Source organism: Oryza brachyantha, chromosome 1 (genome assembly GCF_000231095.2).
Source record: "Oryza brachyantha chromosome 1, ObraRS2, whole genome shotgun sequence".
Taxonomy (NCBI): domain Eukaryota; kingdom Viridiplantae; phylum Streptophyta; class Magnoliopsida; order Poales; family Poaceae; genus Oryza; species Oryza brachyantha.
Window position 1 is genome coordinate 23,907,774 of NC_023163.2, and position 19,868 is coordinate 23,927,641.

The 19,868-nt window shown below is 42.4% G+C and overlaps 4 protein-coding genes across 5 annotated transcripts; 1 reads left to right on the forward strand and 3 right to left on the reverse strand.

The window, feature by feature from the left end:
• Positions 1-877: 877 nt before the first annotated feature.
• Positions 878-3,261, forward strand: LOC102717566 (FBD-associated F-box protein At4g10400-like). The gene is made up of 3 exons (XM_006644649.3): positions 878-1,838; positions 2,463-2,621; positions 2,733-3,261. The coding sequence occupies exons 1-3, from the start codon at positions 972-974 to the stop codon at positions 3,051-3,053; spliced, it is 1,347 nt and encodes a 448-aa protein (XP_006644712.1). The 5' UTR covers positions 878-971; the 3' UTR covers positions 3,054-3,261.
• Positions 3,262-3,291: 30 nt separating this feature from the next.
• LOC102713870 (3-hydroxyisobutyryl-CoA hydrolase-like protein 5) lies at positions 3,292-7,543 on the reverse strand. Its single transcript, XM_006646265.3, has 15 exons — positions 7,400-7,543; positions 7,216-7,299; positions 7,050-7,118; positions 6,566-6,626; positions 6,376-6,449; positions 6,200-6,283; positions 5,621-5,705; positions 5,310-5,395; positions 5,029-5,150; positions 4,866-4,926; positions 4,291-4,389; positions 3,930-4,031; positions 3,792-3,833; positions 3,599-3,705; positions 3,292-3,493 (listed from the first exon to the last, which is right to left on the reverse strand). The coding sequence occupies exons 1-15, from the start codon at positions 7,427-7,429 to the stop codon at positions 3,445-3,447; spliced, it is 1,155 nt and encodes a 384-aa protein (XP_006646328.1). The 5' UTR covers positions 7,430-7,543; the 3' UTR covers positions 3,292-3,444.
• A 3,240-nt stretch (positions 7,544-10,783) lies between these two features.
• Positions 10,784-12,336, reverse strand: LOC102717845 (60S ribosomal protein L18a). Its single transcript, XM_006644650.2, has 4 exons — positions 12,196-12,336; positions 11,975-12,090; positions 11,812-11,875; positions 10,784-11,330 (listed from the first exon to the last, which is right to left on the reverse strand). Exons 1-4 carry the CDS (start codon positions 12,208-12,210, stop codon positions 10,989-10,991), a joined length of 537 nt encoding a protein of 178 aa, XP_006644713.1. The 5' UTR covers positions 12,211-12,336; the 3' UTR covers positions 10,784-10,988.
• Positions 12,337-14,421: 2,085 nt separating this feature from the next.
• On the reverse strand, positions 14,422-19,293 carry LOC102718123 (glucosidase 2 subunit beta). 2 transcript variants are annotated; one of them, XM_040520214.1, is made up of 8 exons: positions 19,092-19,293; positions 17,692-17,759; positions 17,271-17,415; positions 17,080-17,193; positions 16,210-16,305; positions 15,820-16,038; positions 15,619-15,726; positions 14,422-14,868 (listed from the first exon to the last, which is right to left on the reverse strand). In XM_040520214.1, exons 3-8 carry the CDS (start codon positions 17,392-17,394, stop codon positions 14,864-14,866), a joined length of 666 nt encoding a protein of 221 aa, XP_040376148.1. In that variant the 5' UTR covers positions 17,395-17,415; positions 17,692-17,759; positions 19,092-19,293; the 3' UTR covers positions 14,422-14,863. The 2 variants fall into 2 exon arrangements, with proteins under 2 accessions (XP_040376148.1, XP_040376149.1); XM_040520215.1 differs by lacking the exon at positions 17,692-17,759.
• Between the last annotated feature and the right edge of the window lie 575 nt (positions 19,294-19,868).

Genomic DNA, 19,868 nt, shown 5'->3' on the forward strand with positions numbered 1-19,868 from the left:
GCACCGTCTAGAATGGAACATCTCTAGGCGTTGACTGAATCTTCTATTGATAGTGAGGCATAACCTTAGAAGGAAGCAAAATGCCCTTTCTATGAAGCAATGGTACCAATATGCAAATCCACTTTTTTAAGGAACTAGAGCTGGAGGGTCGACCTCTTTTGGATAAGATAGTATAGGGCATGCCCCGCCCACTCTTAAGACTAGGTACCCGTAGACTAGTTTTTACTACTCAAAGAACTTCCATATGCAATGTTGCTTTCTAGTTCTTATCTGCACCTACATTTAGAATTAACCCTAGAGAGGAGAAACCGGAAACCATCGCACGTGTCGCAACTCGCACGGTACCATAGTAAACGGAGCGATTCGTTAGAATGCCAGGCTTTCGCCCAAATATCATCTAAATGATTATACGATTTGTTATTTTAACATTTTATCTGCCAACTCCATTTTAGTATTTTTTTTTCTAATTTACCTATCATAACTCATTTTCTCCATATGTGTCACACATATACTATTTTCTTCTAATTTTTTGTATCGTACAAGAGGCACGTAAAGCTGACGCTCTTCATTTTTTCTCATCGCACATGATGGTATATTTTTTTTATTTGTCAAAAATGAGTAAATAAAAAAATACTATGAGAATGGAGAATACGCATGCGACAAATAAAAAATAAAATATACCGTCATGTGCGATAAGAAAAAATAGAGAACATCAACTTTGCGTACCTGATACGAAACAAATAGCGCATATATAGAGAAAATGAGTTGGGAGGGGTAAATTAGGAAAAAAAATCACTAAAATAGAGTTAACAGCCAAAATGTTAAAATATCAAACCGCACAACCATTAGATGATATTGAGACGAAACCCATCAAATCCTTCGTTTGCCACGGTAGATATGCAATTTTCTCCTCCCGACCCGGATCCATCGACGACAAGCCCTCACCTCCGATTCCGCGCGGCACCGCTCCGATGGGACGAGCCCCACGCAAGCGCCGCAGCCGCCGCCGACCGGCCGGCGGGGGAGCAGGGGGCCCCGACTACCTCTCGGGCCTCCCCGACGACGTCCTCCTCGCCATCTTCTCCCGCCTCTCGACCCGCTACGCCGTCACGCTCTCCGTCCTCTCCCGCCGCTTCCGCATCCTCGTCCGGGCCAAGTTCGGCCGCGTGGACTCGGCGTCCGTCGTCGACCCGACCCTGCCGCTCCCGTCGCTCGCCGCGCGGCCGTCCCTCCTCCGCCGCCTCTCCTTCAAGCCGCCCCGCGGGGTCTCCGCCGCCGCCTTCCACCGCCTCCTCGACGCTGCCGCCGACCGCGGCGTCTCCGAGCTCACCGTCCGCCTGCGTCGCAGCGGGTTCCTCCCCAAGAATATCCTCTCCATCCGCACCCTCACCGTGATCTCCCTCGACACCTGCGCGCTGCCGCGTTGGTGCCCAGCCGCGTGCCCCCATCTCCGCACGCTCAAGCTCATCCGCGTTGCCATCCCCCAGCGGATGATCAACGTCGTCCTCGAAGCAGCGCCCGTGCTCCAGACGCTGGAGATGGTGTACTGCGTGGGATTCGCCGGGAGCTGCATTATGGAGTCGTCCGCTGTAAGGAACCTCCTGTTCAAGCCAGCTCTGGAGCAGCGCGGGGTTAGGATGAAGATGGTGGGGCTGAGGACGGTCGCGCTGTACACGCGACCCAAGGTGCAGGTGGTGCGGTTGGATCCTGCACCGGAGATCAGGAAGGCATACCTGCACATCGCCAGGCCGCGTAACAGACTGCAACTCAGGATCCGGCCGTTCTTAGATGCTGGCACAGGGTTGACATGCCTCACGCTCAGAGGCATTGCCATTAAGGTGAAGTCTCTTGCATAATTTGCATCCCATGATTCGTTAGCTGCTGCAATGTGTTTCACACAATGTCGGTATATTTGGCAAACAGGCACTGCTTATGATGCGTTAATTAAGTTGTGAATTGTGATTAATGGAATCATATAATGATATAAACAGGTTTTAGATGACATCAATACAATGATTTGATATAGGAATCATCTAGGCTACATGTTCCTTGTCAATTTCTCATGAATACTGAATCTAATCAGGAAATGTGTTGTTCGGACGTATATTATGAGAGGATAATTGGTATGTCAAACTTTGTTATGTGATATAGAGGTATGGACTTCTTAAGTAGAGCAATTTTCCATCCTTGAGGAGGTACCACTGTTTTCTATTTAAAATTTGGTACCTTAAGTTACCAGATTTTACATAGAAAACAGTGATATCTCTGATATCTCTTGGTACCTCCTTAAGGATAGGAAAAAAGCTCCTTTAAGTATCTTATGTAGTAGTATGGATAACTGGAGTGTACATCACACAGAACTAAAGAAAGGAATGCTAATGTGGTCTAATAAGAACATGTTTAACCCTTGATCTTCCGTATGTTGATCTATCTCAATCTGCTGAATTTGTCTTATTTTGTAGTTGTTGTCATCTGAATATAAAGAAACTCCAAAGTTGGCAGTTACATTTGAAGACTTGAGAATACTGTCGGTGAGCTTGGATTTCTCAAATGAATCAGAACTTATTTTCCTTCTGAAGCTGCTTGAGAGTTCTCCCAATCTGCAACAGTTGACTCTCTCGGTATAAAAGATCATCCATTCACTTTTGCATTCATATTCAACCCATAGCATCTTACTATATTGAGTTCCATCAATAGATTTACCACTAATTAATCCACCTACCTCATGCTAGGCTGCTGATGCAAAAGAGGACGCTGCATCGCCAAATTTTGCTGATCATGAGGAGAGGCTTGCAGAGATATCATGCCTAACCGAGAGCCTGGAACAACTCAGGTTTCTTGGATTCAAGCCTCAACGGTACCAGAAGGAACTCCTTATCTTTCTGCTAACCCAAGTAACGAACCTGAAGAAGATGGGGTTGGAGTTTCCAAAAGACCAAGAAGCTGCTGTGAGGAGAATTTTGAAAGTAAGGAGAGCCCCCGCAAAGAAGATAACTACCAAGTACAAGAACTACTTGGAGTTAGAGTATCCTTTGGAGCCCAACAACGCATAGGGCTTCCAGGACACTACGTGATTCGTACCTACATTCTCTCCCTAGACTTTACGCTCATAGGTTGCAATTCTTCTACAGAATTCACACGATGGAAAAGTTTCATTCATTGGCTTCAGCGTGTAGCAAAACATTAGAGATGCGTTATTGCTTTGTGCGTCATGTAGTATTCGATTGTCTGGTTGCAATGTAATACAGGGAACTATGAGAAATTGAGAATACATGGTGGCACGGGTATGCGTTATGTAATATTCGAATGTTTGGTTGCAATGTTATAAAGGGAACTACGAGAAATTGAGAATACATGGGGCACGGGTATCCAAACATGCTGTCACACTGAAACTGTGAAACCTCTTATGTCGGGTTGAGAATGAACATCGATTTTTGCTGCCAATTACTGTGAAGCTCTGGTATGGACTGTGTTCTCAAATTTGCCGCTCCATCTGCGCATTGTTCATGTCGAAATTGGAAATAACGCAGCTGATTAGGACACAGTGCTGTTTGTGTGAATGGTAGAGAAATATTTGGACTTCCGAGTTATCGTTCACCTGTTGGAATCGTCAGATGGGACTTGGAGCTCCTTTTCTGAACTGAATGGTTCGAAAAGACGGTCGATGTCCTCGTTCTTGACCTCCTCAAGTGTGGCAGGACTCCACTGTGTTGCAACAAGCATTAAGAAACAATATTGTGTAGAAAAATCTAAATTTCAATATAGATGTTTGAGAGAGCGTGTGTGAGAACCTTAGGGGCATTGTCTTTGTCGATGCTAAGAGCTCTAATGCCCTGCCATGTTTTAAGTGCAATTATTAGGATGACATCTTAGTCTTGCCCTTATCAAGGGCCATCGTCATTTATTCCCATGGTAGCAAATCACAATACCTCATAAACATCACCAGTAACTACAGATCGGAGAGTGTTCATTGTAAGTCGGAATTCCTTCTTCAGACATTCCGGCAGACTCTGCTTCCGACCTTCTCTGATCTGAAGAGTTAAGAACAATCATTAGTATTTTGCGCGAATATATTATTGCATTGTGCAAAGAGAAGAGCTGTCAATGCACCACGATACATCACAATTGTCAAAAACTAGTACACCGCACAAGATAAACTAAGCCGATACATAACAAATGCCAAAATTAGTACACCGCACAAGATAAAAATCACCGTTGACAAGAAGCACAGAAATATTATGAAGACAAGACAAAATATTCAACATTAGGAAACGATGTCAGAGTTTGTACCGATCGCAGAGTCATCTTCAGTGAAGTAGGAGATGATCTCCGCATACCCTTCAGTACCGGAGCTATCCATTGGTTCCCATCAATACTCCCTTCTGATTCCTTTAACAACGGAAAAAAAAGACGCCACTTAGAGCAGGGACAATAGCAGGCTATAATCCAGCTATAAGCATATTTTAAAGAGATGAGAGAGAAGAGAAGTGGGCTACTAATTTGTATGACATGTGGGACCATGTATTGATGTTTTGTATGTAACTATTGTATGAATTGACTATTAGATTGACTATAGATGAATTGGAGCTAGTAATTGGCTGTACTATTGAACTTGCTCTTATGATGTGCAGGAAATAGTGGATTGCCTTGTTATAGCCTTATAGGGCAGTGAAGACTGGTAGTGACTGGTGCACGTATCATGTGTTTTTATACAAGTTATTGGTTGACAGTATTTTTGGGCATAAGATGAATGATGTCTGCTTATTATTGTTGTTTAGCATCTTTTATAGCATGAAATCAAAATGAATATGCTATAGTCGGATGAACTCAGCACATATCAAACAAGTAATTGAAAGAATCCTTACTAAGGATTTTATGATGTCTTCGACAGTCTCAGCGGAGAAACATTTGTTGATAGTCGGGAGCCTATCGAAGTAAGATTGTCATTCCGGTGTCAAATTATTGCAATAAAAGAATAGGAATGCATGTGCAATGAGCTCCATTTGGAAATAGTCATCTGTTCTTAACTTGTTTAAAATACTGTCTTCATCAGGTTGAACATCTGTTGAGAAATCTTCAATGGCAGCTTGTATTGCAGACTCATCTCCTGTGTCTAGATTCAGCAAACATTTTTCAAGATCTTCCATTTTCTGCCATCACAATCATTTTGGTTAGTCCAACCACAGAAGCACGATATAACAACAAGAACAAACATTTTGATTTGGCGAGCCACATGTTGAACAATCAAGGAGAAAATAATGCACAGGGACTGTCCTAAGGATATGAACGATTAATGCTGAATGCCTTACCTCGGATGGAACAAAATGAGTAGCAAAACCAGCAGAAATCATCTCCTTTGCATTCAACCTAGCACCGGTCAAAGCCAGGTACTCCCCTAAGAAATATTCCAGAAGAGAATAAGTAGATCAGCACAAAGATCTATGTCAAGCAATACATTACGGAACCATATTGTCCTAATATATGTTATGTTTGTCACACATGTCACGGCCAGATTTCTCATTACATCTCAAGAGTACAATGCGCCTATAGTTAGGCCATGCGACTTACCATCTGGTTTGACGGTTTGACCTCTGAATGAAAAATGCAATCCAGTACTTACCTAAATATCCGGGAAGTCTAGAATGGATATAAGAAAAGCTGCAGTCTGTGTGTAATCCAACACTCGCCTCAGGGGTTGCAAAGACCTACACACAAAGAAAAGGATCATGACTGTGAAACTCCAAAACACAGTAATCAAGATAACAAATGGGCCCATTTCAAGAATAGGAGAGTGCTGTGTGATAGATTCAACATATACTGACATCTAGATGTGTGTGATATAAATATTGATACAGCACACCGATAAACAAGCATATAAGTCCTCGCTCCAATCAAAAATATTTATCGTTTAAGACAAGATTTCATCAAACTTCTAAAATTCTGATCATCGATAATTTCTTAAATGCTTAGTTTAAATACAAAACAAATAATGCATATAGATTCTCCTTGAAAAGTATTATCATTATATCATAAACTTATTAGATTTTATAAATTTATTTCAACACAAATTTTCTTGTCGGGATTTTAGAAATTTGACCAAAATCTTAACTTTAACGGAAAAATATTTTTGACCGGAGTGAGTATATAAAACAATAGGGCATGCAAAAAAGCCAAGAAGAGCTGGAGTAGTGTTGCTTACTGTTTTCTCGGTGACAACTGCAAACTTCAGAGGAGCAACCATGGCTGCACCTCCACCCATGACAAGTCCATTAACAAGAGCCACCTGCATGAATTGAAATATTCCGTAGAATTTGAGTACCGAATTCACCTCACAAGATAGAAATCGTCCTCCGACAAAAATGAAAAGGGCATCACCGCGGGTCTCTTATACGTGTGGATGTGGTAGCAAAGCCAATACATCCTGTACACAACCTCGAGGCAGGAGTCATCTGCAAAGGAGTTCTGTTAATAGGCTCCAATGCGTTCAAGTGTATGCAAACGTGAATCAGAGGATGGAAATCAAATTATACAGTAAGGTGTTACATTGAAAGTCTTATAATAATACCTGATTTTCCTTCGTAGAACATCTTTAGGTCCCCACCAGCGGAAAATGCACGTCCAGCCCCCTATTCATCATCAGGCTTTATATTCATATACTGAATAGTAGAATACCATAAAGAGCGGAAACAGAAATGTTCGTTTGTGACAAGATGGACACCTCATTTGAATTCTACCTTATCGCCAGACTTTCTGAACAAAAGGTTAGCACTGACTACTGAGTAAAGTTCAAATGTTGGTTAGGCACCATTTGTATTGCATTGATTCCTTTATAAGCAAAAAGTTTCATGGTTTGTACAGGCCAAGTGCTAATGCATTGCAAGGACTTTATCCCTCCTTCCTCTGGAGTAATAAATCAAATGATGTGCTTGAGAAGCTTCCCTGGAATCAAATCATGCATGACAGCACTAGGCTAAACCCTGTGTCTAAATTCTGATCAGTACTGCCGTAGAGCTTTATCAGTGCAGAGTGCTAGAGGGCAGTGCACGCACCTTGAAGATGACCAACTTGGCATTATCATCGTTCTCCCAGTTCTCCAAGAACTGGGCAAGGAGATACACCTGCAAGCAGAAAACCGAGAACAGCCGAGTTAATCACAAATTCCAGGTGCTTCCCCGGCTAAGAGATCGGAACGGACGAAACGAAAGAAAATCGTACCACTCTATCGGAGATGACGTTCAGCTGGCGCGGCCGGTTGAGCGTCGCCACCCTCGCGCCGCCGATCTCCTGCCCGAGCACCACCTGCACCGGGGGAAAGGAACACCGTGATTTTCTCCTCCTTGAACCCCGGCCGAGACAAAGAGAAGGAAAATGGCTTCGTTCGCGCGGCGTTGGTGGGCACCTCGTCGGAGTTCGCCTGCTGCTGCGCCATCAGGGGCCTGAACTAAATTCCGGGAGACGGGAGCTCGAGTTAGGTGAGCCTACTTCAGGTAGAATGGGTTGGGTGGAGGCATGAAAGTTGGTGAGGGGAGCCGGGGCAGAGGAAGGGGATGGTGTAAGTAGCGGAGCGGTAGGGTAGGAGTAGGATTGGGGGTTGGTGCGGTGCGGGAAGAGAACGAGTGCGAATGCAAGAACACGATGCACGGTGGGTGGATTGATGCAGGTTTGACTTCAGAGAGTAGTATTGCTTTGACAAGTCACACCTCTTGTCGGAATTCATCAGTTGACTGATGCGTATGTAGAAATGGAATATCACACACAACGAACCAGATGTCTATTCCAGTATTCCATTGTTTCGTCAAGTTAAACTATATTTCCTCTATATTTTTTTATATGACGCCGTTGATTTTATTTTTTTATATAACGCAGTTGATTTTTAGATCCACTTTTAACCATTCATCTTATTAAAAAATATATATAATTATTAATTATTTTATTATAATATGATTTATTATTATAGGAACTTTAAGTATGTATTATAATTTTACATATTTGGACTATAAATTTTAAATAAAACGAATGGTCAACCGTAATCCTAAAAGTACAAAACAGTTTTATTATAAAGGATGCTTACAATTTTCGATTGTTGCAAATATATTTTTAAGCTTCTAGTTTTATATAAAAATTTTCTAAAAGCTACTTATATGAAACTTTCATAGTGTAAAAAGGACACAATTATTTGAGGCGTTTGTATTTATACGCACTTCAGTTGAGATTTTTTTTTAATTAAGGACCATTCTCGGTATCCACCTACACTTTAAAATTTTCATGTGTGTGTGTGTGTATATATATAATAGAAGAAAAAACATTTATTAGCATATATAAAATGTATTTTTGATCAATTTTATATTTCTATTATATCACATGTTATATTTGTGATAATTAAGAAAGTTATATACGAGCATCTCAAGAGTTTCCAATTCCTGCTCCCAATCCCTGTTTCTTTTAGTAAATTGAAAAAAAATCACCCTCCAACAATTTGCTATATTACTTTTCTAAATTCAAAATTTAGCAATTTATCATCTCATTTGCGCCTATATCCAAGTTTTGATAGCGAGCCTGGACCACGTCGCATGCACCCACCGCGCGGGCCAGACACGGATCGGCATGGATGGGGTCTAAATTTCGTTTTGCTATTCAAGATTTAGTACAATTTTCTTTTTCTTTGACATATTATTTAGAGACTTGTCAAAACATCATATTTAGGAAACAAAAGTTACCTAGCTCTTAGATATGCTAAGTTTATAGCTAGATACAACGCTAACATCTATTCTCTAAATGTTGTTTTGCTTCAAATGCTCGCGAAGTCGAAACAAAACAACATTTCACAAGGAAAAGCCAACTTATTATTATAATACCGAATCACACATCTCGTACCATGCTTGCATTTTGCATATATTGAATCCACAATATCATAGTTGGACTGGCACTCAAACAGAGCAGGAAAGTATCCTCTACCTAGCCGACCTTGTAGATAAGACAGGATGATGTTTGGGACAAATTACTTATTGTTAGTCCCATTAAATGTTTAAACGTTTATTATAGACAGTAAACATAGACTATTAATAAAATATATCTATAATCTTCCATAATCTTGAACTAATTTGCGAGACGAATCTATTAAACCTAATTAATCTATAATTATCCTATATGATGCTACAGTAAACATGCTCTAATTATAGATTAATTAAGCTTAAAATATTCGTCTGGCGGATTACCGCTCATTTATGAAATGGGTTTTTTTATTAGTCCGGACATCCGATGTGATGTAGGGCTAAAAAACTTAACAAACCCCGAGTGTACGCATCCTTCATTTTATTCATGACCTCACTAGGCATTGCAAACCAACAAAAGAAAATACAAAAACTGTTGTGTATTAAAGAGATATTATGAGTTGTGTACACATCCACAGTCCGCTCAACAAACATGTATAATCGCCATGACGATAAGGTGATCAACTATTCTGTAACTGGAACATAAAACGAGCAGGTGATGGTTTGGACAACATATTTACAAACAAAAAATAATTTACAAATAAAATTTTATATACCACATTCTTAGCGTTCTAAAGCCAAGGATGGAAAATAAACTTCGGTGAAAAAACCCCAAAACCAATTTCAAAATTATGATTGAAAATTCAAATTTTAGCTTATAAGCATAAGCGAAAAAGATGGTGGAGGTGATACCCCTCTTGCTGATCTCAGTCCACAAACCAGACCACCCTGGGCTAAAATTAGTTAAAACCAATCACTTTGACAACGGTAAATTAAGCCTGATGAGTATAAAAGGTAATGTTAGCTTGGATGCATACCAAATAACCAAATAGGTTAGTGGAGTTCAAGCAACCAAGCAACTAATGATATAGGCAACAGGGAAAAAAAGGAAACCAAATTATGGCTTGGTGACCTCGGCAAAGTTGCCTAATGAAACTTCTCACAAATAGCTAATGCAAATAGTAAAGTGTGAACAAAAACAGCATGAGTAAATTTTAATAGCAGTAAGAACTGCCAAATAACATAAAGCTGTAATTAGTAATACATGCAAAAAGTGCTAAAACCAGCATACTATAGGAACAGAAATATTAAGTCCAAAATGAGAACAGTACAGATTTTTGGTGGCACAAAACAGTGAACTAGAATGCAAAAGAAACGAAAAGGCTACAATAAGAAAATTGAACTACAATGTTAGTATTGCAGATGATGTTAGCTAGGATGCTTATCCATAAAACCACAAGGTTTACAGAAAAGAAGTACCCAGCAGCTCTCTGATATTGGCAACAGGGAAAAAAAGGAAACCAAATTAACTGTTGGTAACCTTGGCAAAGTTGCCCGTCTTACTACTTAAAAGTATGTTTGTAATGCTACATGATCATGTTTATGGCCAATTGAAATCACTACCGAGTGCTGCACCAATATTCCAACCAACAGTATTAAAAGAATCACATACATATAACAGAAACAGGACAGTAATTCATACTTCCAAAATAGACTGTCCAAAAAAGAATTTAATTTTAGCCATGCACCTTGGACAAGTATTGTCTTTTGGCACAGGGGTGGTAATTCTTAGCTTTGCGCCAAACAAACAACCAATGTAATGCACAAACATGGAAAATACAACAATCATGAAGAATTAGCATATATGTGTTTAATTTTAGGGGAAGTAACAAGCACATAAAACAGAAACAATGCAAATAACTAAGATTTGCACATATAGCAGAAAATTTGAAAGACAAATCAATTAGAAATTGATCCTACATATCTTCAATTGGGCTACCATGAGCAGTGTGTGAGCAAACAACCTTTTAGATATTTCAGTAAATTAATATCAGCAGAACAGGCAATTATCAGTATAGGGCATCAGATGATCACAAAGCAACAGAAAAGGATAACTTTTAAAACAATACGCCTCATATGGATAAGATATTAAGATTCATCTGAACTAGTACTACACCATACTGGCAGATCTTACAGAACATGGCAGGGCAACTTTGATCACATAAACAAGTTTGGCCTTGATGCTTTGAAGGTTGTCTTCAGCTTCCTGGTTGGGGGCCTGACCTTCCTGTACACCAGTGGGAACTTGATATCTGACTTGTGGAACTGTTTAGTGTTGTCACGCTTGCAGAGTTTAAAGTGGACAGTGGCAGTCTTGATAATCTGAATGCAAGGGAATCTGACACGGTGGCGAGAAGCCATCTCAGTGTACATCTGCTCAACGGCACCATTGAGGGTGGTATCACGGTACTCCTTGTACATGTTGTGGTAACCAGTCCTGCTCTGGTAACGCAGCCAGATGCCATAGTTCTTGATAGTGGTTGGGTTCTTCTCAAAAATCTGCAGATAAAACCAAAAGATAGTATATCAGACAAGCTAATGAAAAAGAAAATGATTTCAGTAAAAACTAAAGTAAATAATAATTCAAACCACTATGCATCCACAATCATGATCTGAATAAAGTCACCAGGAGTGAAATGCACAAGAATCAGAACAATTCCTGACACAGCTACACAAGAATACATAGTTCTACTTCAGAAAAAAACAATACTAAGTACTAGTAGATACCACTAGACAAGCTTGGAAGAAAGACATAGTGAAATAGGATAGCATTGTATAACGACAATGTACGACACATCGAATGATTGCTACATTGCAGCAATTAAACTAGCAACAGCATAGCAACCATCAATTAGAAGTTAAGGTATCACCCTTCAGTCAGAAGTTACAAAGGTATGAGTCCTCTAAGCAATGATATACTCCAACTCCAGCACTGAGATGCACAAATGCGATTAAGGTGAAAGATGGAAAAAGAATTCACCTCATTGATGGCAAGGATCTGCCCGTTGCTCTTCTTCACCTTCTTCAGCTTGCGGAGAAAGTACCTGCACGCAGTCAAAGTAAATCCAACTTCACTGGACAACATCCAAGCACCTAAACAAGCGCGCAGCAATGGCGCATTCGCGAGGGGGTCAAATCCTTACCAGAACTTGGACTTGGCGCGGACCTCGTTCGTGGCCCAGAGCTTCATGCGGTAGATCTTGGGGTGCTCGTCGGTCGGCGTCGGCAGGCCCCTCCCCACTACCTGGTACTGGTGGAACTGCGCGGCGGCGCAAACCAGAATGAAGCAAACGTCAGGTCAGATCTCGCGAGATCGAACACATCCTCAAGGTAGAGGGAAGGAGGCGAGAGAGATGTCGCTCACCCTGAAGGCACCCATCTTCGCCGGAGCTGCCGAGGTCGCTGGTCGGGGGGGCCGACCGGGGGGCGGCGTGCTACTATGCTCCGAGATGGCGGCGGCGCGGAAGGTTTTGTGGCATCCAGATCTTTATAGGGGGGAGAGTGTGAAGTGGAGCACGGGGAGGTGGTGTAAAACCCTAATGGGCCGGAATGCTAGATTATGGGCTGGATTTACCATCATGCGGCCTAACGCCTAAGACAAGTATGTTAGACGGCTGAGGCATACAATATCCATTAGGAAAAGTTCACTTTAGGTCCGGGATGACAATTTTTCCCGTCAGACCGGATGGGGCAAAAATTTCCTGAACAGGGCTCCAAAATGTTATAGCTCACTACAAATTCAGACCAGTAGGCCTAATTACTATAGCACATATAAACTCTAGCTCTAGTTTCTCCAATTATCTCTCCTCCTCTTCTCTCACACCACCACAACTGTTGCCAATTCGCAACCTCCATCTCAACATCAGCGTCCTCTCGACCTCTCCACAAGTCCACATACCTCTCCTCTCTGCTGTTGACCATGCCTCCATCAATTTCGTGCCCGTCTCCGCGCCAACAACCAACTATGCACCCTGTCCCTGCACTTGTCGTCGTCGGCCACTACCTCCACGCCCGTCGTCGCATCGTGTTCTTGTCATCCACCATAGGACACCGATCAAGGTCGGGATCCCAATGGGGTCAGGATTGTTCATCTCCAATTTGGCTCCGATCCGCTCTATCGCCAACCCACAAGATTGGTTACAACGCATCTCTTATATCTCAAAACTAGTGCAATCAAGCTCCCAAGGCAATTTTATGAGGCATGTTTTGGCTAACGTGGCACCCATGTAGGTAGTTTGACTTAGCCCTCATCCCAAATGTTGTTGATGTGACACTGAAAAGCAAAATTTAAAAAATGAACAAGATATGTAGGGCTCCCATGTTAGTTAGATAAAAAGATTTTAAAAAATAGGATCCACGTGTCAATTAAACAAAAGGATTTTAAAAAGTATGATCCACATGCTAGCATGTCACTCTTCCTCCACCTCACCCTCTCTCCTCTCTATCTCTTCCACATATGTAGTTGGTGAGTGGCCTCCCTCTCTTCTCCCCTCTATCGCTACAGTCGACGCAAGCCACCATTCTCATGTTTGTCATTCCATCAGAGCACCATCGCTTTCTCTCGATCACCTCACTCTCAATAGGGAAAGAGTATTGGAAGACGAGGTACCCGAGGTGGTGATGAACTCCTTGTCAAGTTGTGTGTCCTCCACGACATGTTGAAGTCGCAACTGTCGTCACCGCGAGAAGGGCATCGAGCAAGGCCACCGTCACCAGCTCATGTCAAGGGGGAACACGTTCGCAATATCTTGTGGAGGGGTTCAAGACGGATGCGAATGGGTTCTCAATTTTGCTGTTGCCGACGTGGGAGATCGTGGCACTGGCCCCTTCTTGTTTCTTATGTGTTGACATTCTTGTGCGAGGCATATCAGGCCAACAACGGTGACAACGAGTGGGTAGATGAGCACGACTGGCCGACATTGATGAAGGCGGAGGTCAGTTGCATCAACGCTTGGTATGCTAGTTGGAGGAGCACAACAGATATAAAGAGGGCCACATGATGGCTGGGCTCCCACAATTGGAGATGGAAAGCCAACATGAAGCTACAAAGGTTTGCGACAATCACATCAATGGGTTGTGGTCACCGCCTCTAGAGGATGGAAGCACGAGGTCGTCCTAGTCAAGCAACTTGAAAGAGGAGCTCGAGGTAGCTTCTTCTTCGCGAAATTAGAATACAAGAGGAAATGTTAGCTTCTCCAGCTGCCAACACCATCTCACCGAGGTCCGCCATCACTAGCGAGGAATGATGGGGAGAGACGAACTCCATTTGCTCCTTACCTATCAATCTGACATATAACTTGGGTCTCTCTTTTTTTTTTTCTTATAACTGGCATGTGGATTCTATTTGGATTATTATGTCTCATTTTTATCGGTTTTGGGAAATGGAGGATGAGTTACATCCAGTTTTAGGGTTTAAGCATGTTCATGGAACTCGATGGTAAGATGAGGGTTCTAAAGTGGACTTCTCCTTTCCATCCCTTTTTTCTTTAAACGGCCCAAATGCAAACGAACTGATGCGATGTTAAAGAGTGCATTAAAAAAAACACTGTTAGCAATGTATTATCTCACGGCAAGAATGAGACTTTTGAGGTTCTATAAAAGCTCTTTTTGCAGCAAACAACAGTTTAGTATATGCATTTGCAGCCTTGCAGACACTCTCGCTTCATGCTCCGGAACTTCACAGTTTAAAAAGTTTCAGGCAAGCGTTGTAATGTATCGCCAGCTGAGGCCACATTCACGAAACTTCTGTACATCGCTACATGGACTTCGATAATCTCCTGGCCCTCACTAGCAACCCTGCTGTTAAAACTTAAGATATGAGCAATAACAATACATACTTATACTCATACAACGTGATGCCTTTTTCCGCTAAACCATTCTTCCTGGACCGACAATGCAGATGCTCCAGACGTCTCGATGAGCAACCGTATATCCCTTCCTCTATCCCTGTTCACCGGCATCCTTGGAATACTGGAGGCTTAGAGGATTGGAAATTAGTATCAATTCTTCCGACGTCCTGAGAGACAGATCACCTAACCTGAAAAAAGAGGCACATATTCTCTGGTGAGTTTATTCTGTTTCCGATAATACTCCATCAAAATGCACTGAAAAATAAACTGGGTCATGTGTTCACAACAGCTTCCAACAAGCTGATAAACAAAAAATGCAACTAACGATCATAGATGCTTAACTTGTAAAAGTGCAATTTTACTTTTGCGGCAAAAAAAAAAACTGGCCAAAGTAGGAATATTACACAAGGACAGTATCAATAAATTCCTCACTATTTATCTTTATTTTCGAGAAAAAGAGGTAAACCCTCTCCCATTACTGTTATTGGAAACGGACGGTAGTCTCACTGTGCTAAACGCCAAGGAAATACTCAAATACAGATGCCAATCAATTTTCAAAATCATACGATCGTTCATCGTTGGCAAGTAAAATAAGATCTGTAGCCGTATACATCCCTGGGATGTAGAGGGTGGGTTTATGATATCAATCCATTACAAAAAGAAGTAAAATAAGATCTTATGATTTATAGAGCAAGTAGTTAGGTTATAACTCATGATACTCACAAAATGGGGTTATCAAGCCAGTGTAATCATAGTTATGCCACTGGCCTAAGTGGTCTGGTCCTGTTCTAACCGGCATTATTTTGCAACTATTGTACTCATATCCTTCCCTTATTGGCAGGGGTTCTGCCCTTTACTTAAAAGAATGCTCGTATATTTACAAAATTCCTACTCGACAATACACAGTGGTTGAATATGTAGAGCTGATATTTTCTTACGTTTCAAAATATAATGTCTCCTCCGTGTTCTTGAGCGCCGCCGAGCAAAGCAGACAGCAAATATACATATAGCAAGCCCTAGCTCAATGACCACAGCCATTCTCAATCCTGCAAGCGGGACAATTAAAATCATGTTTCAAATATGCATATCGCATTCCAATACAGCAACATCTACAACGGCATGCAGAACATGGATAATACCTCTTAGCTTCTGGATAAGATCTTCTATATCAAGTGCATGTTTCCTACTACGATCATCATACTTTGTAACATCCTTTATGTTCCTAGCAACACCCTCGTCCTTCATAATGTCCTTTCTATTCACACCGACACCATCGTCCTTTCTAACATCATTTATGTTCTTACATGTGTTCGGACAACGGATGCCACTTTCATACTCATCACTACCATCACAGCAATCTAGAAGAGTATGCAAAAGTAGTGTCAGTTATTTTCCATGGATGTAAATGAAGCATATACAGATTAATTACACATATCAAAAGGGAAAACCGGAGAACTTGAACATAAGGATAAACAAGACTGTACTTCTTTTCTGATTAACTTTGTTATTTAAAAAAATCAATAGCATACCACATATTTCATCATTCACAACAGACGAGAACAAGAAACGGGGGGTGTCTCCAACATTTCCACAGTAAAACCTGCCCTCTGGACAAGCCGAAGTACCTGGATGACACAGATAATGTGAAGGGCAACATTATGTTAGTGAACATGTTTTGCATCAGTGTTATTATCCACTACTTTATTAAGCAACAGAAAAGCACATAGTTCAGCAGAATTGTTCTATGTTAGTATTTAGAGTTTCAGGAATGGATACCGGGGCTTGCCACTGCAGCTGTCTACACACAATGACACAAGTATGAGGTACACCACAATACAGAGACTATCAACAAACCTGTTTTGACGTAGCATGCAGCTAAATGTGTTTATCTATGTTTTGCAGCGGCACAGTTAGCGTTATGGTTGTGTTCTTTTAGTTGATGAAAGATGAAAGATTATCTGATTCTTTATAGTTATTTAATATATACGATGAAATTAACTACTATGAAATTAAAAATCTACTTTACAAAAGTGATTTGATGAACTTCTGTATTTAAAAAAAAGTACACTGTCTAGCAATTTGGGAGGTACACGTGCAAAAGCCTGAGAAATATTCTGGCCCAAAAGTCGAGTAATAGCTTATTCTAGTTAAACCACTGCAAACAATCCTCAGAAGCATTGTAAAAATCGCACATTTCTCCCCTTGGTGAATTGGAAAATAGATCTGCTAGGGCGAGTGGATCGTAACAAGAGAAACATTCCCATCACACTAATCATAGCATCCATCCGAATAATCCCATCAGATCTCGTCACACATGAGAAATCGACTGGATCCCCACTGTTCGCATTTAGCAGCTAAGCTCGGCCTAATCGGAAAAAGAGATCAAGGTAGTGGGAGACCTGGCTCATCCGTTCCATCGGAGCAGTCGCAGTACCCATCATTGAGGCGGCTCTTCGGGAAGGATCCCAAGCCGTCCCTGCAGGCGATGATATCCGGCGTGAAGTACGCCTCGTCTGCAGAAGCGATTCGGTAAGTGAAGTGACGAAATGAGATGAAGAGTAGACACCTAAGCATGCGGCTATGTGGCCACCTTGGGGAGCAACGCCAAGGAGCGGTGGTGCGGCAACGGCAGCGCTGGCGACGAGGAGGAGGAAGGAGAGAGTGGCGGGAGCGGAGGAGACTCGACGATGACTTGTTGGTTGAGTCATCATCATCCTCCTAGTATGCTCGGTGTGCTGATCTCAAGGAGTTCGGGTTCGAGCCAACGAGCCAAACAACGCATGCATCAGGTCAATGGCCAGTGGCGGAGGATGAACAAAAAATGAGGTATGGCACATGACTAAGTACAATACTAAGTATAATTCATTTCTCTGACTAAGTACAATACTAAGTATAATTCATTGCTCTGTCAACGACATGATAATATAGGATAGTAATTAGACCTAGAAACCAACATTTAACATAAGAAACATAATCCATTTGTAAACATAGAAGCGAGCATTGAAAAATACCTTAGCAACATAAAGATTCAACACTAGTCATTAGAGCTTCATGAGAGGAGCATTCATGTATGAATAATCTACCATGGTCAAACAAAGAGGAACGATGTATTATATTTCTACATTTCAGATAGATTAATATAAGAATTGCAAAATAATATAAAGACATGCCAATAATAAATTTTTAATTATGCATTGGCACTTGGGTTTGTACCCTATAAACCCTGTTCCAGTAGCTACAAATATACACATAACAAAAACATAAGTCACACAACAGCGTTGTTAAGCAAAAAAAACTTAATAGTCAATCATTCAATTTGCTGCTAAATAGACCTAACAAAATTCCCATATCTACCTCTTTATAGCGTTGGTGTCTTTATCTTCCCCTTCCCTTTTTCATAAATCTTCTTAAATCCAAAAATCACATAATTAAAAAAAATCCAGGAATTAAGTGTTACCCATTACCAATGGAATCAAGCAGGGGCAGAAGCTCCTGCCCCCTGCAACCGCCCCTGCCCCTGACGGCCCTGCGCATGTGCTGCGCTGCCCCCTGCCTGCATGTGGCAGCGCCCCTTGGCCCCTGCCCGGCTGGCGGCGAAGGCTCCGCGTTGCGGCCCCTGCCTTGCTGGCGAGTGGCAATGGCACCGCTGTGGCTGCCCCTGCCCCCCGGCTCCCACGTCCACTGCATGCGCCTGAGTGCCTTCCTCTCACGGTCTCACCCTCTGCTTTCTCTGCTCAACAACCTAGAGGCTGGAGGGCGTCGGCTGCCTGCTTGCCTCAGCCTGCCTAGGGTTCAAGGGTGTTGATTCGGAGAAATTTAACTATACGCCACTCCATATGCCACCCTCTAGTATGCTCTTATAAAAATGTCACCCCTCATCTAACTTTCTTAACAAAATGCCACTCTCATGTATTTGAAGCTGTATTTGCTTTTTTTTTTGCATCCAAATCGATTTGTGAAAGGACTAAAATGCCCCTGCTCAATTTAAAAGCATGGCAGCCTGTCCAAACACCTCTAGGCCGACAGAACGCCCAGCAAAAAAACCGAACAGCACCCAGGCGGACAGAGCATCCATTCAGCTTATTTGCAAACATTAAAATGCATCCATTCAGCTGATTTGCAAACATTAAAATTAATTCCCAGGCATTCATCATCATATAATAAATCATATTATACATGAATTTGTGTCATCAACGTTAAATTCAGTATAATAAGCGGTAACTAAAGTCATTTCTTACTCCAAAAAATAATTTCTAGGTTCTACCATGCAAATCGGTTATGCTGTCCACTCCGTAAAATCATCTCAACACACTAACTAAACACTAAATTCAGGGAAATGCACTAACTAAAATCGTAGCAGTATACTAACTAATCAAAAAATTTAGAGCACTAAAATTGAAATAGGGTTTACCGTGGGAGGAGAGCTGGCATCACGACGGCCGGGTACTGCCGCTGCCGGGGGGAGGAGAACTGCCGGCGCCGCCCCGAAGCGGCGAGCTGACCACGGTGGCCGGGGATGGCGCGGCTGGATGGCCGCGGTGACCTGCCGCCGGGCCTGAGGACGCAGCCTGGCCGCGGCTCTGCAGGGGGAGGCGGCGACGGCCGGGGGGGCGCGGACGGAGGAGGGGGCGGCGGCCGGGAGGCAGGTGGGCCGCGGAGTCCCGAGGGGGGAGGCGCCACGGGTCCGGCGGCGGCCGAGGAAGCCGGCGGCGACCGTGCAGATCGGCGGGGAGCTGGGGGAGGGCGGCGTCGGGGGTGGCTGCCTGAAGCCTGAAGGCAGATCTGTCCAGCCAGTTCACATGTAGTGAGAATAGAAGAGGGCATTCTCAACATTGTTTATTTTTTGATTGAAAAAAAATGAGAATACTTCAAATACAGTGAGGTGGTATTTTGTTAAGAATGTTAGACGAAGGATGATATTTTTTATAAGAGTATGTTAGAGGCTGATATTTTGTTAAAACCTATATTAGAGGATGATATTTTGTAAAGCCTAGGACAGAGAGCGTTGGGCTCTGAAATGAGCTATCCGGTCATAGGAGTACGATTACTCGGCGTATCATGGTGGCAACAACGCGCAACTTATATCAGCAGTCATGCCCTGTCGACGGAGGGGGAGAAATCACCGGCGTCGGGGATGGAGGGCTCGCATCGTGAAGTGAGCGTCATACCTTACCACACTAAGCCCTTG